Genomic DNA, 25,773 nt, shown 5'->3' on the forward strand with positions numbered 1-25,773 from the left:
CAGCCTGTTGTTCCACTGTTCCCTCTGCCTAAAATGCAGATACTCCCAGAGGCACATGAACTTGTCCCCTTGCTTCAATGTCACTTCCATCAGACTGTCCCACTTGCTTTCTGCATAACAAGACTCCATCTGACATAGCTGACTGTATTGTACACTGTATTAGAGTACACTATATCCTACGATGTGTCTGTCCACCTCCCCACCCCTCACAGGAATGGGGCAGAGTCATGTGTCATTCACTGCTAAACCCCCAAGTGCCCTTCCTTTATTGTTAACTGTTAACAAGCCCAACCCCAAAACTCAAGTTCCCTGCCTTGCCTTGGAAGGAATTAACACTGGAATAGGTGACTTCTGTAATTCTACTCATGGGTTTAGACAAGCCTGACTTGGAGCATCCAAGTCGATCAGCTTAGATCCTACCACTCGCATAAGATTCAGGTTTTGATATATTCAAGTGTACATGAGCAGTCTGAGATCCCTGGAATATTGTAATCTCAATACACCATTAATAGGATTTATTTACTGAGGCGAATATGTAGGTCTTAAGACTCATGATTAGGGCCGGCCCCGTGGCTTGGTGGTTAAGTGCATGCGCTCCACTGCTGGCGGCCCGGGTTCGGATCCCGGGCGCGCACCGATGCACTGCTTCTCTGGCCATGCTGGGGCCACATCCCACATACAGCAGCTGGAGGGATGTGCAGCTATGACATGCAACTATCTACTGGGGCTTTGGGGGGAAAAATAAATAAATAAAATCTTTAGAAAAAAAAAAAGACTCATGATTAAAGATGCCAATTTTTCATAAGGTAGTAGAATAGCTCTTCCAAAAGGAACTCAAGACAAACTTTTTTAGTCAGCAGAAAGAAAAATGCTTTAAGTAAAAACTACAATTTATACAGAACATCCATTGATCTTTATTTGATATGACAAAATCTGCAATATTAAAAGACAGGTAACAAAATTTGAGCCTATATTGAATTTGACAAATTAAGTTCTATGGTATCTAGAATATTACATAAGAAATAACAACTGAGGAAGAAACAGGATAAAAGCATCACATGCAGATGCTCCTGGCAAAGGGGAACTCTATCTGCAGGTGAGGTCCATAGTGTGCAGTGCATAAAAAATCCTAGAGAAAATGCAATTGACTCACTTGGGTGAAGTGTTTTTCCTTTTCGGGAGAGAAAGAGGTGGCAAAGAGGAGCAGGAATTCAAAGGCATATGCAAAATGGCTTCTCCATTTCAAAATGGTAATAAAAATATTGAGATCATGGCACTAGGGCACCTTTGAGGAAAAGAACACCTTAACCAGAGTAGGCTCATTGCATAATTCTTTAGTAATATGTACAATTTTCAAGTAATGGAGCGGATTTAAAGAATAATTTTACTTTAACAGTGGCTATCTATTTTTCTTCTCACCCTCTGGGGCTTGCTCTATTTCAGTGTCACAGGGACACTTTTCCACACAATTTCTAGGGAACCATCCTCTTATTCTTGAAACACCTGAGGGAGAAAATAAAATGGATATAAAATAGTCAGATATACTACAATGACATTACTGAGACCCATAAGTCCTATTACTTCAAATTAATAAGCTTTTAGTTAGACTTTACATTTTTCCCCTTGACCATCTTTTATAAGCACAGTTTGAGAGGAAATAAAATACGATGTTTAAATGCTACTAACAAGCTAGAAAACAGGTATTTCCCAAATTCCATTATCTGGGAAAGGAGCTAATGTGGTTCAGAACAGTGTCTAAGTAGAGTCAGGAAAACTTCTCAATATGGGTGTTCATTTACATGTGCGTGATCATGAAGGCTGTTTTGCACACTGTCATATTTCATCTGGTCCAGGGAACTATCTCCCTGTAGCCTTGGTGAATTTCCTTTTTAGACCTTTTCTAACATGTAAATTTCTACATCAAGGTTGCCAAAGCTTTCACATGGGGTTACAATTAACCCAGTGTTTTTAAAAGAGCATCCTGGATTAATCTTTACTTTAAAAAGGCACAATTCTGGGGCCAGCCCAGTGGCACAGGGGTTAAGTGTGCGCTCCACTTCGGCGGCCCGGGGTTCGCAGGTTTGGATCCTGGGCGCACACCGACGCACCGCTTGTCAAGCCACACTGTGGCGGTGTCCCATATAAAGTAGAGGAAGATGGGCACAGATGTTAGCCCAGGGCCAGTCTTGCTCAGCAGAAAGAGGAGGATTGGTATCGGAGGTTAGCTCAGGGCTGATCTTCCTCACAAAATAAATAAGTAAATAAAAAGGTACAATTCTACAACTTAAATAAAAAAATAAAAAGACACAAAGTTTTAATCCATTAGTTTGTATAATAATTTAACAGGAATGTTCACTCAAAGAGGGAGCATAGAGGACAGGGGTTTACCGCACAGACTCTGTGGCCGGACTGCCTGGGTTGGGAGCCCTGGCTCTGCCTGAGTTTAGCGTGCCCTTGGGCAAGCTGCTCCGCCTGTGTTCCAGTTCCCTCATTAATAAAATCTAAATGACAGTACCTACCAGGGAGGCTGTCGGGGACTTTAATACCACAAGAGAAGCACTTACACAAATGCTCGTCACATAGGTAAGTATGATTACAAATGTTAGCTATCCTTAACTAGACCTGATAAATACAAGTGCTATGGAGAAATAATATAAGGCGATTCTTTCTGTTGCTTAATGATGTGCCTTTCTATTTAGTTCCCCTAATGCATGGGATATGTGACTGTTTATAAAAGTTATTCTTGTAAAATTTGGAATTATTACTAGCAGTCTTGTCCTCTGAACAGCTCCTTCCATTCTCATACCTTCTACAAAGGAATCGTCAAGAATCTTGTCTCCATACAACCAGTATCTGAAATATTTAAAAGAACAAAATTAACTTTTTAGGCTAGATGCCAATTTTGTCATTAAAGAAGAAATTCAGTACCTGCCATCACTCACCGTAACCCTCTTGTGGCTAAAATGAACTCCCCTTTCCGTAGCCTTATTCGAGGCTCTTCAGTGCAGGGGCTTGTGAAGAAAGTTTTGATTCCTTTATTCAAAGGACAACAGGCACCACTATAGTCTTCTATTACTCTATACCGAACCTGTCATCAGTGATCAGAAGAACAAGTTAAGATTTACCCGTATTTGAGTTTTTTCAAGTTTCAATTTAAATTGTTAAAGGTAGATCCAAAATATCAGGTGACAAGTCTTTCCCTCCCGGTCCCCTATCCACCCAGTTCCCTTACAGGAGACAATCGATGTTCCTAGTTCTCAAGGCTTTTCTCACCCTTCATTTCAAGCACATAGCTAAGAATTACATTCTAGAGCAGCGTTGTCCAACAGAACTTTCCGCAATGATGGAAATGTTCTATATTTGTGTATTCAATGTGGTAGCCCCTAGACACAAGACACAAGTAGCTACTGAGCACTTCTAATGTGGCTGGTGCAACCAAGAAACTGAATTTTTTATTTAATTTTAATTATTTTAAATAGCCACACGTAGCTAGTGGCCATCATATTGTACAGCATAATTGTAAGGATGGGTTTCATACTAACAAGCTACATTAAGGATAATTATTTTTCTGTTGGCAATATAAGTTGACTGAATTCCCTCCAAACCTCCAGGCCAAACTATTTAAATGAAAACAAAAGTGAATTGCATCAAATTTCAACAAATGTATTAAGAAATATTGTTTAATAAAATCCAACAGTTGGCTTCTACTCCAAGGCAATTTTAAAACCTATATAGAAGTGCAGAGCTTGATGAAAGAAAAAGGAAATTAGTATCATTGCAAAAGAAGTACTTACACTTCTGACTCTTTTATCGGCTTTTTGTTTCAACTGTTCTATCTGTTTGGAAGATAGAAAAAATTAAGTCTCATCATAATTTTGAAAAACAGGTTTTCCTCATCTATTGCATCAGAGCGACATGACAAACTCCCAATTTTCCAACATTTCAAACTGCTGACAATTCAAAGGCCACACGTTCTTTTAGCATGGAAAGAAGGCCCTAGAACTAAGAACAGGGGCTGAAGTGGGACTTGCTTCTCACTATTCTCTCTCTAATGTCTTTATCTGTGCATATTCACAGAGCACTCCCTGTGGCCCAGAGGTCAGGGAGATGTGCTCTCTGCCCTCATGGAGCTTCCAGGGTAGTACCAAAGGTGAAGATGACACAGATTCCCCGATTCTTTAGCAATGCAGCAGACGGCAAAACTCAACAGCAAGTCTTGACTAAAAGTCATCATTATAACTTACTTTTCTCCACTTATTCAGCAACAATTTATTAAATGGTACTATATTAGATATAGTAGGGGAAATAAAGATAACACATGGTCTCTGACCTAGAATCTTGTCAAGTTAAGTTAAAGATATAAGATACGAGAATTAAATAAAAATATGAGACTTTATGTGCAACCATACAACAGTATATGATTTAAGTGCCAAAGCCAGATGAGTCTAGAGCAGTTATGTTAGACTTTATGGAAGAGGTGGGACTAGAATGGGTCTTAATAATTTCACACAGAGAGGTCATATGAGATAGAAAAAAACAATGTTGGCAAATTCAGGTGGCAGGGCTGTACGAAGAGTTCACTGACTAGACTAGGCTGATCAGAAAGGATGATTTCTGTTAGGATATAGCTGGAAGGTAGTTTTAGTCCAGATTTTATAAGTTAAGGAATCAGGACTTTATCTCACAAGTATGGAGAGTTAGGAAAGATTTAAATAAAGGGAGAGACATGATACAGGGAGTGCTTTAGGATTATTAACTTAGATTCATTTTGCCATACTGAAAAATTTGTTATTACTTATTTTACTAAAAAAAAATCATCTGAGTTAAGGGGAAGAAGATGAGGCAAAAAGGAAGGGCTATTTGAACAGCAATACTCACTGTTAAGCTGTACTGGTGACAGCCTCTTCTTATCGGCCACTCCAGTCCATCTCCTTCAGGGGCCCCTGACCATGTAAATACCTGTTTAAAGTTCTTCCATCTACTTCCCATGTCATAAGGAAAAACAAAGACTTCATCTAGTTGATAATATTGAATTCGATCTTTAGCCTGTGGGTAACAAAGATATACGACGGCTGATGCCACTGCCTTAAATGACTTTACTACTGAGAACATTATTCTTCAAATTTTTATCATTCATAAAAATACTTCCTCCTTAGTAATGTTAGTGTACATAAAAGAGACTGACAAATTTATCACAATACAGGAAGAACCTGACAAACAACACCAACCTTGTATAAGATCATCCAGAGAATGTCTGACAGGGTTTATATAGGAATAAGCATTCAAAAATGCTTATTAAAGGAGTTAGTAACTTTATTCCATATATAAAAAATCCTCAGTGCTCCTGGTTGTTTAGCTGCACAAAGGAATCCAGGTGTAAGACGGGATGTTGATAAACAGATTTAAGAGACAGCAAGGGTTTATTCAGGGTGAAAGGAACTGTTTCATGGGGTGCACTAGAATGCAGTGTTTGTATCCTGAGTGGCAGTGACACCTGTGGGAATGGCCATGAATACTGTGCTAACATCTGCCAATCCTCCTCTTTTTTTTTGCTGAGGAAGACTGGTCCTGGGCTAACATCTGTGCCCATCTTCCTCCACTTTATATGGGATGGTGCCACAGCATGGCTTGCCAAGCAGTGCATCGGTGCATGCCCGGATCCAAACCAGTGAACCCCGGGCCGCCACAGCAAAGCGCGCGCACTTAACCGCTTGCGCCCCTGGGCCGGCTCCGAAAATTATTTTTTTAAAGCTAGTACGTGTTTGCAGGAGATCTTTCAGTTTTTCATTCCATCACACACACATATACACTCATTTTTATATACATTTATATGTACATTTTATGTAGGTACATAAATATTCAAGTTGCATAAATTATATTCTAGGCATTTAAATTGTTAGCTTTAGCTTAAGGAAATAAAATTGGCTTAGAATTTCTTAAGTTCCACTGACACCTAGTGGTCTATAAATACATTATTTATTCCTACAGTAAGTGTACAAACCCAGTTGAAATTTGTTGTATAAATTTTAACGTCTAGTAATTTCAATAAATTTTCTATAAACTTAATACAATCATTTATTTGAATTTTTTACTCAGTAACAGAGCACCAGTTTTAAAATAACTTGTAGATTTAGCATGGCACTTTATAAAGAGTCTTGGTCATTAGCAAAAAAAATGTTAATCTAATGTCAATATATTATGCTACCTTGAAATATTTTATTATCAGAGGACAGTATTTTAGGGAAAAGTTTCTTGCAGTTACTTATAAAGTGACGTTGATGTTAATTCAATTAAAAAAAACTGTCAAACTGTAACATGTACAAATCTACTAAATTGTATAAATCCATCCCCACCCAGATAGTAAAGGGTAATTTCTTTTCCCTTTTTGTAAATGAAAGCTTCAGAGGCTTCAAAATGGATTAAGAGTCTCTGAGAACAGAGATCTAAGCCATTAATGAAGAAAAACTGGTAAGGATGAGAGCAGTTTATGGAAATGACTAAGGCATGTCTTTGCCTAAGAGAAGCACTCAATGAAGTCGGAGGGATTCTATCAATACTGTATGTTAAAAAGTGACAGAGGGGGCTGGCCCGGTGGCGTACTGGTTAAGTTCACGTGCTCCGCTTTGGCAGCCCGGGGTTAGCAGGTTCGGATCCAGGGCGCGGACATACACACCCCTTATCAAGCCATGCTGTGGCAGGCATCCCACATATAAAGTAGAGAAGGATGGGCACAGATGTTAGCTCAGGGCCAATCTTGCTCAGCAAAAAGAGGAGGATTGGCAACAGATGTTAGCTCAGGGCTAATCTTCCTCACCAAAAAAAAACTGACAAAGGTGTGCAGTATGTGCTATAGGAAAAGGGAACAAAAGTACTTAACCTGGTCTAAGGAGAGTCAAGGAAGGTTCCTTGGAGGAAATGACACCTAAACTAAGTCTTGAGGGACAAGAAATCAGGCAAAAAGAGGGGGAAAGAGTGTTCTAGGCAGAGGGAAGAACATGTGCAAAGATACTGAAACATAAGATGTGCAGACTATGAGTTATTATCAGTTGGTATCAAGTGTGAGATGGGGTGGGGAGGAATGGGAAATGCAGTTGGAGAAGAAGATAACGGGAAGATATGAAAGGTCTGATTATGTATAATGTATACAACACGACATTTCAGTCAACAATGGACTGCATACACGATGGTGGTCCCATAAGATTAGTACCATAGAGCCTAGGTGTGTAGTAGGTTGTACCACCTAGGTTTGCGCAAATACTCTACGATGTTCGCACAATGACAAAACCGCCTAATGATGCATTTCTCAGAACATACCCCATCATTAAGTGACACATGACTGTGTAAGCTAAGGAGTTTGAACTTAAACCTGGACCTCAGTGGTTCTCAAAGCATTCTTTGCACACCTCTTTAAGTCCCCAAGATCTTTTCTTGGGGTTCAACAAAGTCAAACAACTTTCATAATAATACGAGGATGCTATTTGCCTTTTTCATTGTGTTGACATTTGCAATGGTGGGTAAAATGGCTCACACCTTCAGCAGGAATCAAGACAGTGGCACCAAGCTGTATTAGTAGTTATTATATTCTTCACCACTACATAGTCAGTTCAAAACCAAACCAAACCAAAAAAAAAAGTTTTACATAAGAATGTCCTTGATGAAGCAATAAAAATTATTTTATTAAATCTCAACCCTCAAGTAGATGTCTTTTTAATACTCTGTGTGACAACATGGGAAGTACACATAAAGCATGCCAAAGTGCTTATCTCAAGGAAAACACCTGTTTGAGTTGTGAGCTAACAAAGGCTGTATGGCCAGCTTTTTTCATGTAATGCTATTTTTACTTGAAAGAAAGAGTAATGTAACAGACAAACTAAGGTTATTCAGACTTCAGTATCTGGCAGACATTTTTTCAAAAGGGAACAAAGTCAAGCTGTTACTTCAGGTAAACAACTGAGTATTTGTTGCCAGTGAAAAAATTAAGGCTTTCAGGTGAAAACTGGAATTTTGGAAGATTTGTATCTACCACTATAAGCTCGAAAGCTTTGCAATATATAAAAATTTTTCCCATAATATTGGTAGTAGTATGAATGAATGCAGTTTTTAGATATTGTATAATGAAATGTGTCAACGTTTGGAAAATCTGCATAACACTGTAAACCAATATTTTCCAAATCACCAATGTCTGATGTTATAAAATCACGTATGGATAAAAAAGCCATTCAAAGAGCAAGACAGACTGACAGATTTAAATGTAAAAGAGTACAAAAACTTTACTGATGTAGTTTCAGATCTCACAGACAACTAACCTTTCAAGAACTTATCAAGTTTTTTTTTGGTGAGGAAGACTGGCCCTGAGCTAACATCTGTTGCCAATCTTCCTCATTTTGCTTGAGGAAGACTGTCCTTGAACTAGCATCTGTGCCAATCTTCCTCTATTTTTTGTACGTGGGATGCCGCCATAGCATGGCTTGATGAGCAGTGTGTAGGTCTGTGCCCAGGATCCGAACCTTTGAACCCCAGGCTGCTGAACAGGAGTGCGAAAACTTAACTAACCACTACATCACCAGGCCAGCCCCAAACTTGTCAAGTTTTAATGTAGTATCAAAGAATATCCACTATTATCTAAAAAGCCTATTAAAATACTCCACTCTTTTCTACCTCCTTATCTGTTTGAGACTGAATTTTCTTCATGTACATCAATCAAATCAACATATCTAAATAGATTGAATGCAGAAGTAGATGTGAGAATCCAACTGTCTTCTGTTAAGTCAGATATTAAAGACATTTGTAAAAATATAAAACAATGCTACTCTTCTCCCTATTTTTTTATTTTGGAAAATAAAATTATTTTTCAAAAAATATACTATTTTTATTAACATATAATGGTTTATTGTTATTTTTAAACAATAAAGCTTTAAAAATTTTCTCAGTGAGAAAATATGGCAAATATCAATAGATATAATACACACTAACAAAAGCTCTTTAGTGTCCTTAACAATTTTTGAGAATGTAAAAAGGTCCTGAGACCAAAGAGTTTGAGAACTGTTTCTGTAAATTAAAGCTCACAAGCTGGCTGCCAGAGGGCTAAATACATCTTACAGGTGTGTTCGATTTGGCCCACAAAGGTTTTCTGTTTTTAATTTGAAATGCTTGCTAACATTTAAAAGCGAAAAGGAGATATCACAGAAATCCAGACCTCTTACTTTTCTTGAAAAAAAAATGAGATGACCTCACAGTCCTGGGTGAGTACTCCCCCGTGGCAACAATTAGCCTTGTCTGTCAGGCAGCTCTGGTATGCAGGCTGGCTCCACTCACCTAGGTTATCTGGATGGGCCCTGCAGGCATTTGGATTTACAACCCCTGCTACAGGGATGGTGAGGCCCCTAAAGTTTTAAGGAGGGAGCGGGTAGTCAGATGTACTTTTTACATCAGAATCACCATGGACAGTGTGAAGTATGTATTGAAGGCTGTGAGGTCTGTGACAAGCTAAATGTTATCTGTAAGCTAAGAAAAACTTGATGGCACCATGGTAGGATAGAAGTTTCTTTCCAAATGGGCTGCCTTCTCCACTAGTCTGAGAGAGAATGGCCAAATGGTTTAATGTGTGGCTGAGGCCTCTTCAGCAACTCAGAGTGTATAAAAAGCCTATTTCTCTGGGAGTTATATTAAACCAGGAATAAATCAAATGTTTCCTATATTCACCTTTTACATGGCATGCAAATGACTTAAGGAAGCCATTTGGTAGCCAAGTTTTCACTTTTGGGCACTTATTAGTTAATCTAGTCTATTAGTTAATCTAGTCTATTAGTTAGTACTTTATTCATATTGAGGAGACAATAATAAAATTTACCTTCTCTTCAATCCATGATTCAATAGAAGTTTTGTTTCTGAGAATTATTTTCATCTGGAAATTAAACGATAGTGACATTTTATAACACAACTTTGGTTCACCTAAGATTATCATCTTTATAGTAACCCTATGAGATCGTTTTTATTACTAATTCCATAGATGAAGATACCAGGATAACAGAGTTATAACATAGTTAGTGTGTGGTCCATGTAACTCTAAAGTCCTTGTTCTTAACCACTGCACTACAACCCCTCTTCATAAAAATGATTACATCAATCCACAATCAAATCTGAATCAACTGTTTTAATAAAAATTCAAGTTCTAAGTACTATCTTCTCAACAAGGTTTGCAGAGTGTTAATAAAACATTGATATAATCCATTCAATCAATACTTAAGTATATTTTGCTATTAAAATCTTTTATCACTATTTTTAATTGATCTTAAATTTATGATTAATCTACTTATTACAAGTAACAGTGACCCATTTCAGTCAGTCTAGATATTCTGCTTGCCTTAAAAATTGAATATATTCAGTCTTGATTCTATTTTTCAATTTTCCTATATATGGATAGTTCCATTTATGTAGCTTTTTACATCATAAGATTTTAGTTTATTTCTAATATGATTCTTAATTATAGGCATTGGAGAAAAAAGTCAAAAGAACTTGGCCCCAGGCTAGTAGAAAACATGAAGTATAACTAAAATCAGCTTATTTTAAAACCAAGAGTTCAAAAAGGGTTGGGTGATGCATCAGGGCCCAAGGCCAGCTAAGAGTTCTGCTCTTCCTTGAAGTCTGGCTGTGCCTTCATAGAGACAGTGTGACACAGTAAAAGCAACTCCAGACCAGGAGTCCTCATCATATTCCAAGGGCCTAGCACAACACCTGGCCCACAGTGGGCCTTCAATGAATGGATAAAATAATTAAACGAATGAAGCGAGTCCTAAGAACTGTTTTGTGATCCCTTCAGGGTCACATCCTCCTTCTCTGCATTCTCATAGCACTTTGTACATAAATCTATGCCATACACATGACCCCGTATTAGTTAACTGTTTACTACTTACTAATGGTGAGTCCCCGAAGGGCAGGAACTTCTTCATTTTCATTACTGTAGTCTCAGAAATTAGCAGAGTAATTCATCACAGAGTAGAGATTAAATATATCTTAGGGCTTTTACGGAGGTTAAAGGAGCTAACACATGTAAAGCACCCCAAACAGTGTCTTGCACATAAGTGCTCAATAAATGTTAGCTATGTTATTATGATTATGATTAAATATATGCTATTATAAAATAACATTAATAATTATGTTTATTGAATACATGAATGGATGATCTTGGGGAAGTCACTTAAGCCTCTGTGACTCAATCATTCATCGGTAAGGAAGGGAAAATAAAACTCTTCAACTTCTTTTGGGGTTTATGTGAAGATCAAGAGAGACTATAAATGTGAAAAGAGATTTCTTAAGTATAAAGTGCTATATAACTCTAAGTTAACATTTTTAAAATTAAATCAACCACCTAGAAAATCTGGCAGTTACTTCAAAATTATCTGACTAGTAGAAAGAAGACTAAATTAATTACCTAGAAGTAATAAATAACAACAATTTCCGTTTCATACTGCATACTTCAATGCAGCTTTTATCTCTCTCTCATTATAAGCAGCCCCAATAACCTGACAATTTTTAGCTAGGAGTAACTGAGGAACTTACCTGGATAAAAAACAACATTCCAACAGCTATGGTTGTTCCTAAAGCTAATCCCAAGGCAAACAAGGTGGCAGCAAATGCAGCTAATCCAAATGGAATAATTGGAACAGGATCTCTCCGGGCTGCACTCATGTCAATCTTTACCGTGTTCCACCCAAAGGAGAGCTATAAACAATAACAGCACACACTCAAAATACTTGGTTGTTGTAAACGGTCAGACTCTAGCAGACTTGATCAAAAAGAGCAACAAATGACAACGTGACACTGTGGCCAAAGCAAACAGTTGTTTCTAATTAACACTGTGACTTGAACTCATATTGATATGTACAATACCATTCTTAGTTATCTTAAGTGTTATTTTTTTTGTTTTTTATTGGTTCCTCAGAAACTGTTAGGCAGACCACACAAACATTAATATACACGAACAACAGGAGACATCAGTCTGAATTGTAACTGTGTCTCGCATCTTCTCTTTGCTTTTCTATATTTACAGTAATCTTCCATGGCAACACATAGTCTGGGATTCAGTGCTTTCTTCCCTCATGTTCCACAACCAGAGGTTAAAAACTAGCAAAATGCAGGCCATGGATGTGCAAAACATTTTAAAACATTCAGAGTTAGGTGCCAACATTTAGAAATCAGGAGATTTTACATAAAAAATCCAGATTTTCAGATTTTTCTTGGAAAATTGGAAGATCTAGCATCACTGGGCTGGATCCCCAAACATCAAAAACTGGTTGAAGTCAAATATGGTCTGTCCCCAGTGTGCAGGACATGTGTTCTCCAGTTTGCCACACTCCCATCAGGCCTGTGTCCCTCATTTTCCTTCTAGGACTCTTTAGGGACTTGAATTTGTGACCCCTGAACTTCACCTCATGACTATTTGCCCATACATCAACTCAATCTATTGCAAGATATTTTAGGACATGCGTCTGCTCCATGGGCCACCTTCCAGGGCACTGGAATTAGAAATGAACAAAAGATCTACAACTTGCCACATGAATCTGACGGAAACGGAAACCACTACTGTTTGTCTTTCTCTTCTCACTATTGTTTTTTTTCCTCTAACTATTCTTACCACAGCTACCAAGTTTGAAATCTAACAAATTATATATATAGTACTAAAATAATTATCAATTTCAGCTAGAGCATAGAAGGTGAATTTCCAGAACAAAATAATCTTTCCTCATCTTAAAAATTAAGTTTAAATGCTTCTTCAAAAGGAATTGATATAAAGGTAAACCAAAGTTCTGTTTTCCCACCTAACTCATAGAAAGCATATTTTCAAAAGGGACCTCTTAAATGATCTTAATAACTACCATTTAATCTGGCATGATGATTTTATAAAGGAATTCATATAAAGGTAAACCAAAGTTCTGTTTTCCCACCTAACTCATAGAAAGCATATTTTCAAAAGGGACTTCTTAAATGATCTTAATACCTACCATTTAATCTGGCATGATGATTTTATAACAAACATTTTCACTTACCCGATTATAAAGCTGTGTATACATAGTCATAACAAAAACAAAGGCAGCATGAATACAACCCAGCGGTGCCAAAAGGAGAAACAGTGTGAACGAAGCATGATTTTGGTAACCACAACAGTTGTTGATCCAAGGACAGTGATGGTCCATCTTCATCACACATCTAACAAGAAAAATTTACATAAAACATGAGGCAGAAAATCCTGTCTGCTTTAAATAATTTGATCTTCAAAAGATCAAGCAAATAGGAACCGAGCATGTCCATGAGTCACAGAGGAGTTATACTTCATGAAACAAAAAGAAAAATCTTTATGAGTTTCTAAACAACTCTGAACAGTGACTTCTTTTAAATTCTAAACAGTACAAGTGAAGGCAGGCTTTGTAACAGCTTCTGAGAAAAAGATGTCTGCTACAAGCGAGGTTGTTTTAAGAAGTCAGGAGGCCCACTGAGAGGTTCATTATGAAGAAATGAGCACGGTTCCTGGTTTTCCTCTAGCTCTGAAATGCAGTGACTGAAGTGGAGTACAACAGAGACTCAACAAAATCACTTATAAATCTCCACTGGGGTTGATGGGGCCTAGCAGACGCTTGTAACTTCCTTCCTGTTCTCATCCTTTAGATGTGGAATCTGTGAGCTAAGCAAGCTAACTCCAGAATAGAAGATGTGGTACAATAAGCAAAGTCTTAAGGGTTCCCCTAAACCTCAACATTTTCAACATAAATTTCTTATTAATCAGTGGATATAGCTGTTCATTAAAAAAGGTTCTAGCTTGGAGCCGAACCGGTGGCGTAGTGGTTAAGTTTGTGCACTCTGCTTCGGCGGCCTGGGGTTCGCATGTTTGGATCCCGTGTGTGGACCTACCCACTGCTTATAAAGCCATGCTGTGGCAGGCATCCCACATATAAAATAGAGGAAGATGGGCAGAGATGTTGGCTCAGGGTCAATCTTCCTCAGCAAAAAGAGGAGGAATGGCAACAGATGTTACCTCAGGGCCAATCTTCCTCACCAAAAAAAAAAAAAGGTTCTAGTTTATTTCACATTTTTTATAGTGATTCAGTTTTCTTCCCATTAAGTTTTTTACATTAAACACTTGTGATAATAGGCACCTGGATTCATTTATTAGATTTGTATAAAGTGTAGGTGTCAGTCAACTAAATAACAGAAAAAGCAGGTCTGTTTTATAATTTAGACTCAGAACAACTCTAAAGCTAGTCAAGATGACAGTTGACAAGCACAATTAATTCTGATCTATAGAAACAACTTGAAGGTATAACTTTTTAACTTGTTCTTGGCAGGGCAAGAAGCAAAGTAAATCTGTATTTTTCTAGAAGAATCTTTTCACTTATAACAAAAAAGAGTGAGATTTATTTATTATCAGAATTGATAATTGAAGAGTAAAATGGAGATTATGGACACAAGTATTCTGACAATATTTTTTATAAACTAGCCACCTTGCAGAGAATAAAACTAGGATTGATGTGGTAGAAGGAACAACATCAAAAGACCAGTAATCAAGTGGATCAGTCGCCAATGAATAGCAAAGACAGACAGTACCTGTTACACTTCCTGCAGTGATGTGACCGTGGTGCCTTGTACGCTTGGCAGACTTTACAATACTGGAGGTACATGCTATCTTGAGAATTTTCCTTGGCAGCAAAATATAAACAAAAATACATCAGATATCTGACCCTAAGTAATAATAAGTCAAACCTTAGGAATAAATACTTTCCTATGGTTTGATTTTCTTTTATGGGGATGGGGAGGATGGAACCTTAACTTGTATCTGCAGCTGTTTTATTTGAGCTAAAATATTTTTAAATAATGAATTTCTGGTAACAGCAGCATCACTTTTCCAATTACCCAGAAGTCATTTTTAATTTCTCTTCTCCATGCTCCATCCAAATCCAGTGTCACTGAGTATACATACTTGGTTCTACTAAGATCCAAAATCTCAGTAGAATGGGAGGAGTTCAGAAAAAAAGGTAGCTGACAACTTGGCAGGTATTTTAGAGTGGGACTCAAACACCAGAGTTGATACTCTTTTGGAAATCAGGCCCCTCCCTTGGACCACTTTAACTACTTCCTAACTAGTTTCCTTTACTGTAGCCTCTCTAATCCAAAGCGTCTATTGTCAGAATAACATTCCTATAACACAACTCTGATTGCGTCAGAGCTGTGCTTGAAAACCTCTAATAACTCCCTATGGTCTAATTTCTCATGTATTTGAGGCCTTCCATAATCCGCCTTTGTTTCAGCCTTATCTTTACTATATAATCTCTTTTCCAGCCAAACTAGGCTGTCCATTGTTTCTGAATCCATGCTACCACCATTCTCTCAACCTGAAATGCCCTCTTCCCCATCTCCTGTGGATAATTTCCGCTCCTCCCTCAGGTCTCCAGCTGAAAACGATCAGTTCTTCTAAATTCAACAGCATCCATCACATTCTACTCGATAGTTATCTGCACAAGTGCCTTGGTTTGTCTTCTCACTTATAAGGTTCTTCAGAACATGAACTGCATTTTACCCACCTCTGTACCCACTTCAAATAGCACACTAGTGTTCCTCCAACTGTAATGTACCTAACAATCACCTGGTGATTTTTTTAAACACAGATTCTGATTCAGTAGTTCTGGAGTGGAGCCCAAGATTCTGCATTTCTGACAAACTACCAGGTGATATCCCTCAGCAAAGAATATGAAAATTCATATGCATAAACTTTCTAACAATTTTTAAAAAGCCATAAATTGATTGATACTATCAATCGAGTGATAGTATACTTCCCAATATTATGATTTCACCACAATGATTTAAAAACTTTATGACTTAAACCAGCAGTTTCTAAAGTGTTTTTCTCAGTTTTGAGGGATGTTAATGTATTACATGAAAAAAGATCCTGGAGTTAAACCACACTGTGATATTATGAAAAGTGTATGATATGCAGTGTTTCCTAGAAACTTAAGAACATGGACTCACCACCCTCCCTCCTTTTGTTTTTTTTTTTTTTGTGAGGAGGACCGGCCCTGAGCTAACATCCAATGCCAATCCTCCTCTTTTTTTTTTTTTTTTGCTAAGGAAGACTGGCCCTGGGCTAACATCCATGCCTATCTTCCTCTACTTTATATGGGATGCCGCCACAGCATGGCTTAAAAAGCGGTGTGTTGGTGCGCACCCAGGATTCGAACCGGCGAACCCTGGGCCACCGCAGTAGAGCGCGCACACTTAACTGCTTGCGCCACCAGGCTGGCTCCCTCTTTTTTTTTTTTTAAATGCAGAAGTATTCAATGAAATTACTTGGGGAAACCCTAATTTAGATCAATATCTTCAAACTGGTATGAAATAAATTCTTTGAGCTTTAAATAATGTGATTAGAATAATATGCTTAGTCTCTACCAAGGCAAAGAGCAGGCTGTGTTTGATATTATTGGTTAGCAGATAAGGCAAAAACTAAATATATGATTATCATTAGAGTTCATCACATTAAGGAATCTTTTTCTTACCGGTTTCCACCCCAGAGGGACAAAGCCAGGGCCAACAAACATGGCATTGAAGTAATTATAAAGAATCATGACAGTCCAATTTATCAACATGATGAAATTCACGCTTCCTCCAGTTGTATGTAAGGGCCAATACCACAACACAGAGTCAATCATGGCCATCGTAGAACATATTGCTATAACACTAAGGGCTATGATGGGTCCCCAGTGACACAGTCTCTTTAATTCTTGGAGATTTTCAAACTTCACAACTGAGCAGAATGTACCCATTTTGGTGAGGAAGAACGCCTTCCTATTTTTAAAGAATTATAGATTTCCTTTTTCTGTGCACACATTTCCATGTGCCACAAGTCCATGTGTGTTCTTTAACTGTCATGCCTTCAAGTTGTGAAACGGCAATGCAGATTATGCCATTTGTACTGTTACACACTCAGAGCTCTTTATCTTAAAGAGGAGAATCCAGTATCTTGGTTTGAAACCCAATCTAAAGAAAACAAAATAAGAAAGTTTAGTAAAACCTTTTATTATATACTATATTTATCAACTCCAATAATCACCTACACTAAAGCATCTTACAAATGCACTACTACGGGATGAGTATCTTAAATGTCAAAAAGAATGTTTTTCAGGCTGGCCCAGTGGCCCAGCGGTTATGTGCGAGTGCTCCCCTGCTGCAGCCGGGTTCGGATCCCAGGCAAGCACTGACCCACGGATGGTCAAGCCATGCTGTGGCGGGGTCCCATATAAAGTAGAGGAAGATGGGCACAGATGTTAGCCCAGGGCCAGTCTTCCTCAGCAAAAAGAAGAGGCTTGGCAACAGATATTAGCTCAGGGCTAATCTTCCTCATAAGAAAAAAAGAACGTTTTCATCTTATCCAAAATAGGGTTCAAGTCTGAATGGCATGTAAACTGGATACATGATTCTAAAATATACTTTTTATTCCTTTGTTCCCAACTTGTCAGAGGACTGTGACTACCCAACGTTTAATGAATGGTTTGAGGAGACAAAGTTTTAGAGCTGGGAAGGAGGCCTTAGAGTTCATCTAATCCAGCTTCCTTCTTCATGGAAAAGAAATTGGCCGGGAGGAGCTAAGTGATTAGACCAAGGTCACTAGCAACAGCAGACCTCAGAATAGAAACCAAGTCATCGAGCTCCCTTTACAGAGTTCTAAACTGCCTCTTACCTATCTCGAATTAAGTCAAGTACGATCCAGACATGGTCTATACCATTTGCCTGCGCTTGCCTCCAAAACACCATCATAAGGGTCTATTTGGGCCAAGGGTACAGAAGCGGGAGAGTGAAAGCAAAGACAGTGCGAGGAGAGGAGGGAGGGAGAGAGGTGTGTGTGAAATCACGACTGCAGGCGTATACGAGAACGACCACGAATGAGAACATTGGAGAAAAAAAGAAGAGGAAGTGCCTCTCGGAGCGAACGCCGGCAAAACCTGTAGAAGGGTCTTCCTAACTAGACTGGGGTGAGTCAGAGAACAAGGTCTGAGGTAGAGGATAATAAAAACGTCCTAGCAACAGATGCCCACTGCCTTGTGCCTCAGTTTCCCGCTCGTGCCGTGGAGCAGAGCGCTCGGATCCTCACTCAGGAGAACATGTGGGTGTTGGTCTCAACATCTGGAGAGTCTGGCCTCACTCGGGTCGGCCGAAGACCGCCAAAATCATGGTCACATCCCCCGCCTCGACTCCCACCTCAGACTGGTCATTGGTGCCCGCGCCTCTGCCACCGCATTTCCGGCGGCCTGGGCTCACCCAGAACAGGTTTTCTCTTCCTCGGATAACTCCGTCATGGGTACCCCAGTCCAGCGCAAGCAGAGAGCAAATCCTGGTTGCGAGAGGCTGGAGCGCGGGCCGCCCACGACCGGTCGGTCTCCGCCAGCGCCCTCGCCGCTGCTCTCCCGCGCAGGCCCGGTGCGCAATCTCCGTGACAGCCACTTCCGGGAAGTTCTCCACATCAAACGTCCCGCGGGAAGCAAGCTCTTGTGACTTGTATCTTGAGGAGCCGGAGCCGCTTTCCAGAACTTAAAGGAGCAAAAAATTGTTTCCAGTGATCCCTGAGAACACGCATATTTTCGGAGGCCTTTTGGGGCCCTAATCGAAGTGCTTTTTCTTAACGAATTTCTTAATCGTGAAGCCTGAGCGGAAATTAAAAAGCGCACGGCAGCCCGATTTCCAGAGGACCGAGATTGTGACGAACAACCAGGAAGCGGCCGGGCCGGGAGCTGTCGCCGGTTCTGCGTTCTGCTCTCGAGGGTGCCCCCCGGGGTCCCTCCACGGTGTTCTCCTGTCCCGCCTGGCCCCTGCCACGACCTAGGCTCCGGCCCGGGCCGATCACTCCGGAGCCACCATGTCGTCTGACTTCGAAGGCTACGAGCAGGACTTCGCGGTGCTAACTGCCGAGATCACCGGCAAGATTGCGAGGGTCCCCCGACTCCCTCCTGGTGAGCCCTGGCCCTGCCGGGGGTGTGGGGGTGGCCCGGAGAGAGCGGAGGCTCGGGGGCGGTGGAACGCCGCCTGAACAAGTGTCTCTGAGGCGCGAGGCGGGAGTGGAGCCCGGGGGCGGTGCTGGAGCCCTTCCGGAGGGATGGAGCTTACTTAGTTGAGGCCAAAGGGAGAGTCCTTTGGGGTGCAGTGAGTGAAAAGAGTCTTCGGAATCTGAGCCATCTGGGCTCGAATCCGGACTCCAGCGCCTTGTTACCTGTATAACCTTGGGAACGTTTCTCTAAGTCTCAGTTTTCGTTTGTAAAATATACAGATGTGAGTATTCAAAGAGAATGAATGAACGTACCTAGACCATGAGTCTGCAGTATACAGCAATGTTGTTTTATTAGTAATAATATTATTTTATGCGGCAAAATAGGGTTAAGAGCCACGGTGTCTGGATTCAAATCCCAGCTCTGCCACTTAGGAGTTATGGCGCTTAGGCAAGTTTCTTAACCTCTTTCAACTTTCCTTCTTGGTAAAATGGGGAGAATTGTACGTCTCTCATAGGGTTGTTGTGAAGATTAAATGATTTAACACATGGAAAACCCTTTCTTGGTGTTAGCTGCTGTTATCATTAGTATTTTTCATACCCTCAACCCCATTTATTATTTCTCATCCTTCTTGGCAATCTGTAGGCCAATTTTATGTAAAACTTGGTACAGTTTTTCTCACTTTTAAAATTCCACAACTGCCATCTAGAAGTGCTTTTATTTTTGTATTTTAGCACGGCTTACGTCCCATGCTAGACTGCCAACTATGTGAAGGTAGGATTGACTTAACTCTTGGCATTTACTTAGAGCCCAGAAAAATGTTTAAGTAAATAAACAGATGAATATAAATATGATATTTTGTGATTTTTGTTTGTAAGACATCGTTTGAGGATTTATCTTTCTCTAAATACAGATTTAATTTAAGTAGTTAGTTGCAGATAAGATTGTTACTTTTTGGCTTAGTTTTGTTAGGGAAATTGGAACATCATGGGACTGCTAGACTTGGCCTTACCTGCCTCTAGAGTGTAACATGTAGAAAAGAGGATGCTCATTGATCTGTGAACTGGTGGGCAACTTCTTTCCCACCTTGTTGGTCAGTCCTTGATGCCAGCAATAATTTCTCCTGAACCAGGTTGTCATTCCTCTTTGCCTTTCCCTACTTCCCTCAAAACTTATGTGTTTATAAATAATTGTCTTCCTTTATTTCTTTGTTTTTCTTTCCCCCCCCCACGTATTTTCTATTAATAGGGATATTTGCTTGAAGCCAGGATCTCTGAACTTACACCCCACTCATCTCCTGAAGTCCCAGTTAGTTCTGGAGGAGGTGGATCTTGTCTTAAGGAGGTTTATGAGTCCAAGTGAGGGAACAAGAGGAGAGGACGAAGGTAGCATATACCACCGAGCTCTGCTGCCTCAGAGATTTTTGTGGAGAAAGTGGCTGATGGCCTCATCACTTCATGATACATCACCTCGCCTCTTCTCTTCAGTTCTGCTTCTCTCCACTGCCCAAGATCATCTTGATTTTTGTTGTCATTGTTGTTGGAGACTACTTCCTTTGACTTGAGTCCCAGAGCCTCAGAATATCAGGACTTAATGGTTTCAGTTGGATTTTTGCTCAATTTTAATTGTAATAGTGTTAACAGTGAAACATTTTTTGTTTGGGCTAATAGCTTTTGTAGTCTGAGGGTGTTTTATAAAGTAACAGAGTCATCCCTGGGTGCAAAGTTGTAAAAACTATTTCCAAGAAAACAAATTTTGTTACAATTGCTTTTTCCTTGCCTTTATATTTTAATGTAACCATTCTTACCACGTAGAAGGAAACCTTTGAATTAAGTACCTTAAAAATAAAGTCTTGACTCTTCTTAAGTACATATAATGTAAGGCCCAAACATAGCAGCTACATTAGAGTTGAAAGGAGACTGTATAGCTGGCACTGGAAAAATGCTTACTGTCTTGACATAGTAATTCTTAAACATGCAGTGGTTTCTCTCTTAATAATTACTTGTGCTTGTTCCCTTTTAATCTGTTTCTAATTGATAAATATAAAAAGGTGAAAAATATATCCATGTAGTTATGAATTTCAGTTGTATGTTATGTGGACTAACGAATTAATGTGTACAACCATGGCAAAAACAGTCTGATTAAAAGTAATTATAATCTCTCTCTCTGGACATCATTAGTGGTTGACCCAGTGGAGGTAACTGTAATTTTATTGAGTTAAGAAGGTTAAAAATTGGAGCGAACTTTTAAGTCATAGCAGTTCACTGCACAACTTATTAACTTATTTAAATTGAAGTAGGGGGGGTAGGATTGATTGCAATTCACTTCAATCTCTGCTGTGCGTGTACAATGTATTAGATTGTTACTTCCAAAGAGAGTAGAAAAGATTGAATATTTTAAAACTTTATTTTAAAAAAGAAATTTGATTACTCTGTGATATGTTTAAACAATAAAAAGACTCTGCTCTTAGACTAAAGTGTTTGAATCTTAATTAATTTTGGTAATTGGACTAATGAGATGGATCAGTCCCTTCTTAGGCAATACTCTTATGACACTGTATTTGAAATTTGATTTTAGTGATTAGTGTTCTGTGGTAAAGTCAGGAAAATAGATGAGTGGAACCCATTACTAGTACTAGTTGTCAAGTTCCTTTTCCTCTGGTGATGATTTGAATCCTAAGTCGGAGGATACTTCACAGGTGCAGAAGTTCCATTACATCAGGAGGGCTTCCTGAAGGATCTAAAACAAAATGTTCTTTTGCAATTAGTTGCTTACCTCACCATTCACAGAGAGATAAATGGTCTATTGTGAATCCTATCACTTTGTGGCTGTAGTCAGAAATACCAAGAAAGTATTATAGCAAATTGGTTAAGTTTCACGCCTGGCATCAGATCTGTTTAGAATCCTAGCTCTGCTACTTACTAGATGTGAAATCTTGGGCAAATTCCTTCGCCTCTCTAAGCATGCTTCCTCCATCTATGGAATTGAGGGTGAGGGGGTAATAGTTTCAACCTTAAAATGTTGTAAAAATCAAATGAAATAAAGCATGTAATACACTAGCAAAATTTTTTCCCAGAGAAAGTGCATGATAAATTAGCCATTAGTGATGTTATTGCTGCTGCTGAAGACAACAGCTGGTAGGGTTAGTCAGGACCCAGCTCCTCCAACTTTGTAATATTAATTGAACTCTTAAAGGAATCATGGACCTCAATTTTGCTTCCTTTCTGTGCCTAGACTAGAGTTAGGTGAATCTTTCTTGATGAACACTTATGTTTGAAGGGAGATGAGTGATCAGGGACTTTGGGATATGAAATTGGAATTGGACTTTGTACTCAGGATATCAAGGAGGGAAGCAGAGGAGAGAAGTGGAAGTGGTGGGGCAAGATGGGTGTCCTTTCTGGAAGGAACTGCTCAGGTCTATGATTAGTTATGCCAAGCCCTGGAGGCTTTTGGAGACCATCTAGACATAGTATGGTCCAAGTCTGGAAGAAGCCATGAACGTTGTTTGGTGATTCTCTCTTGCCTTTGCAAGGTAGTTGTAGTGAGAGAATTCAGACATCTGCTTTTATTTATGAATACTGTGGTTCGCTTAAAATATATGTGGCTCTGGAGCTGTTCACGTCCACGTGTAGCTATTGAGCACTTGCAGTGTGGCTTTGCCACAGTGAAAAGATAATATTTTGAACATATTAGGTTAAATATTTTTCCCCCCCAAGGCCCCAGTAGATAGTTGTATGTCCTAGTTGCACGTCCTTCTAGTTGCTGTATGTGGGACGCGGCCTCAGCATGGCCGGAGAAGTGGTGTGTCGGTGCGCGCCCGGGATCCGAACCCTGGCCGCCAGCAGCGGAGTGCACGCACTTCACCGCTAAGCCACGGGGCGGGCCCAGGTTACATGTTATTAAAACTAAAAAAATGTGTTAAAACTAATTTCACTTGTTTCTTTTTAAAATGTGGCTACTAGAAAACTTTAAAGTGTATATGTGACTTGCATGCATTACATTTCTGTTCTAGAGAGTTAGAGTTGAAGGGATGGCTGCAGTCCTAATTCAGGAACTCAGGTGTAGAGTGAGTTGAAGTGGAGTGGGTAGGACTTGAGTTACGTGTATACACGCATACATACCCACCCTCTAATCCCAGAAGCATCCTCTCTCCCTTCAACAATTTAGTTAACCTAAGTAATAGCTTCATCAATTTTTTTTTTTAAAGTAAACTTTTAATTTTAGAACAGGTTTAGATTTACAGAAGAATCACAAAGGTAATACAGAGAGTCTGTATATACCTCATGCCAGTTTCCTCTATTGTTAACATCTTATATTAATTTGATACATTTGTTACAGCTAGTGAACCTGTATTGATACATCATTATTAACTAAGTCCATACTTTATTCAGATTTCCTTAGTTTTTTACCTCATGTCCTTTTACTGTTCTAGAATCCAATCCAGGATTTAACATCAAAACATTTAGTAGTCATGACTCCTTAGATTCCTCTTAGCTGTGACAGTTTCTGAGTCTTTTCCTTATTTTTGATTCTATAAAACATCTAACCAGTTAAGAGGAGTACTGGTTAGATGTTTTATAGAATGTTCCTTAATTGGGATTTACCTGACGTTTTTCTCATGATCAGACTGGGGTTATAGGTTTTTGGGAGGAAGACCACAGAGGTAAAGTACCATTTTCATCACATCATGTCAAGACTACATACTGTAACCTCACTTATCACTACTAATGTTACCTCTGATCATCTGGCTGAGGTGGTGTTTGTCAGGTTTCTGCACTGTAAAGTTACTCTTCTCCTCCTTTTCTGTACTCTTCAGAAGGAAATCATATGCATAGCCCACACTTAAGGAGTGGGGGTTGGGGGATCATGCTCCACCTCCTTGAAGGCTTAGTATCCATGTAAATTATTTGGAATTCTTCTGTATAGGAGGGATTTGTCTATTCTCCACTTATTTATTTAGCCATTTATATCTATGGACTCATGGTATTTATTTTATAATTGTGTTATATTCCAGTGCTACTTCGTTCTGTTGCTCAGATTGATCCGGCTTTGACCATTGGAACCTCTTTCAGTTGACTTCTGTATCCTTTTGATATACCCCCATCATTGTGTTGTTGTTGTTGTTGTTTTCCTTTTTAGCTCTTTCTTACTTTCTGGTATTAGAAGATACTCCAGGATCATCCTGTATTTTTCCTACACCAGTCCTAGAATCAGCCATTTCTCCAAGGAGTCCTGTTTCCTTTTATTGAAAAGTGGTCTAAGAAACCAAGATCGGGACACTAGGTGTGCTCCTTGCTACTGGGGTATTATTGCTTCTAGGCCCTCTCAGCTGACAGAGCAAGGAAATAAATGTGTATATACTAACTCATGTATATACATACATATTGATAAATATTTGTGTATGTAACCATTTGTATCTATAGTAAGCTAAACATGAGTTCATAATGATATTCCAACTCTAATCCATTATCAATGGCTTTGTTTTATTTTATTTATTTATTTTTTTTTATAATTTTATTTATTTGTTTTTCCTCCAAAGCCCCAGTAGATAGTTGTATGTCATAGCTGCACATCCTTCTAGTTGCTGTATGTGGGACGTGGCCTCAGCATGGCCGGACAAGCGGTGCATCGGTGCGCGCCCGGGATCCGAACCCGGGCCTCTGGTAGCGGAGCGCGCGCACTTAACCGCCAAGCCACAGGGCCGGCCCCAATGGCTTTGTTTTAACATTGACCATTCTATACCATGCTACACAGTGTAGCATTAGTAACATATCCATTTTTAAATTCTCTAACATAAAAAATTCCTCTATTAGTGGTTTCACTTCACGTTTCCCAGTACATAATTTCTACTGCTAGTTTTATTTTAGAATACCTACATTGCACAAAGACAGGTTCTAGTACCTGAAATCAAGTGAACCCCAACACTTTCACTGTACTTTATGGGAGGTGTGCAAGGCTAACCAAGCACTTCTGTTAATATTGAGAAAGAATCAGACTCTATAAAGATTTGTGTGTATATCAGCACTAAGCATTTCTGTTAATATTGAGTGGGCAAGAAAACATCATACTATGCAAAGACTTATGTGTAAGTCAGCACTCATCAATCCTGTATGCGGAGGAAAAAAAGGTGAAGAAGTTTGTTTATATAGTGTATTTCATATAGTACATTAGAGGTTAAGAGCTCAGTTCTGGACAACAGACCTGGTTGGAATTCCAACTCGGCTATTTATTAGTTGTTTAACTTTGGAGAAATTATTTAATCACTCTGTTTACTTGCCCGAGAATGGGATAATACTAGTAACTTCAAAGAGTTGTTTGGAAGATTGACTGTGATAATATTTAACACATAGCCCAGGAAGATAATGATAGCTGTTTGTTATGAGTTCTGAATCCTAGGAATGTGCGATCTGTAAAGGGCATGCCATTTGGGGTGGGCAGCATGAAGCTCTCTTGGGGATTACATGTGAATACTGTCAAAAGGGTACCAAAACTTAATGTTGGTAGATATTTCCAAGGTCATCTAATTTAGTCCTTCCTTCTTTCCTTCCTTCCTCATACTTTTCTCCTAAATTGTCACCGTTTTAATTCTTCTCTTAAAAATATCAAAGATTGGCTCAGCTCCACGACTATTTCTGACAGTGCCATCATGAAATGGATTTTATGAGAAAATGACCTACTTGTATTACCCCTCCGCTCCCATCCCAGTTTAATTATTTCTTTCATAAAGGGCAACTTAACAATTCCAGGTAGG

At 39.2% G+C, this 25,773-nt stretch overlaps 2 protein-coding genes across 11 annotated transcripts in view; one reads left to right on the plus strand and one right to left on the minus strand.

Annotated features, from left to right (window-relative positions):
• Window positions 1-870: 870 nt before the first annotated feature.
• Window positions 871-18,440, minus strand: ZDHHC6 (zinc finger DHHC-type palmitoyltransferase 6). 3 transcript variants are annotated; one of them, XM_058543989.1, is made up of 11 exons: window positions 18,301-18,440; window positions 16,542-17,022; window positions 14,599-14,690; window positions 13,047-13,206; window positions 11,560-11,721; window positions 9,851-9,904; window positions 4,879-5,046; window positions 3,795-3,836; window positions 2,943-3,088; window positions 2,807-2,853; window positions 872-1,503 (listed from the first exon to the last, which is right to left on the minus strand). In XM_058543989.1, the coding sequence occupies exons 2-11, from the start codon at window positions 16,806-16,808 to the stop codon at window positions 1,400-1,402; spliced, it is 1,242 nt and encodes a 413-aa protein (XP_058399972.1). In that variant the 5' UTR covers window positions 16,809-17,022; window positions 18,301-18,440; the 3' UTR covers window positions 872-1,399. The 3 variants fall into 3 exon arrangements, with proteins under 3 accessions (XP_058399974.1, XP_058399972.1, XP_058399973.1); XM_058543990.1 differs by having other exon boundaries at window positions 18,241-18,440; XM_058543991.1 differs by lacking the exon at window positions 18,301-18,440 and having other exon boundaries at window positions 871-1,503; window positions 13,047-13,116; window positions 14,601-14,690; window positions 16,542-16,588.
• A 79-nt stretch (window positions 18,441-18,519) lies between these two features.
• The window catches only part of VTI1A (vesicle transport through interaction with t-SNAREs 1A), a 355,351-nt gene continuing 348,097 nt past the window's right edge, over window positions 18,520-25,773 (plus strand). For 5 of the 8 annotated variants that reach the window (XM_058543992.1, XM_058543998.1, XM_058543996.1 and 2 more), the window contains exon 1: window positions 18,522-18,989. In XM_058543992.1, the coding sequence (XP_058399975.1) occupies window positions 18,896-18,989 (94 nt within the window). In that variant the 5' untranslated portion in view covers window positions 18,522-18,895. Of the gene's footprint in view, window positions 18,990-25,773 lie in introns of all 8 variants that reach the window. The other 3 variants (XM_058543993.1, XM_058543999.1, XM_058543994.1) reach the window with 2 other exon arrangements.

This window comes from Diceros bicornis, chromosome 6, assembly GCF_020826845.1.
Source record: "Diceros bicornis minor isolate mBicDic1 chromosome 6, mDicBic1.mat.cur, whole genome shotgun sequence".
Lineage (NCBI taxonomy): Eukaryota > Metazoa > Chordata > Mammalia > Perissodactyla > Rhinocerotidae > Diceros > Diceros bicornis.

Excerpts from the sequence above, each read along its gene's own strand:
- ZDHHC6 (XM_058543989.1), bottom strand. The coding sequence starts at position 16,808 with ATGGGTACATTCTGCTCAGTTGTGAAGTTTGAAAATCTCCAAGAATTA. Across the intron at positions 2,854-2,942 it reads TTAGCCACAAGAGGGTTACG|ATACTGGTTGTATGGAGACA; the intron begins GTGAGTGATGGC and ends TAAATATTTCAG. Across the intron at positions 1,504-2,806 it reads TGACGATTCCTTTGTAGAAG|GTGTTTCAAGAATAAGAGGA; the intron begins GTATGAGAATGG and ends TTTCTCCCTCAG.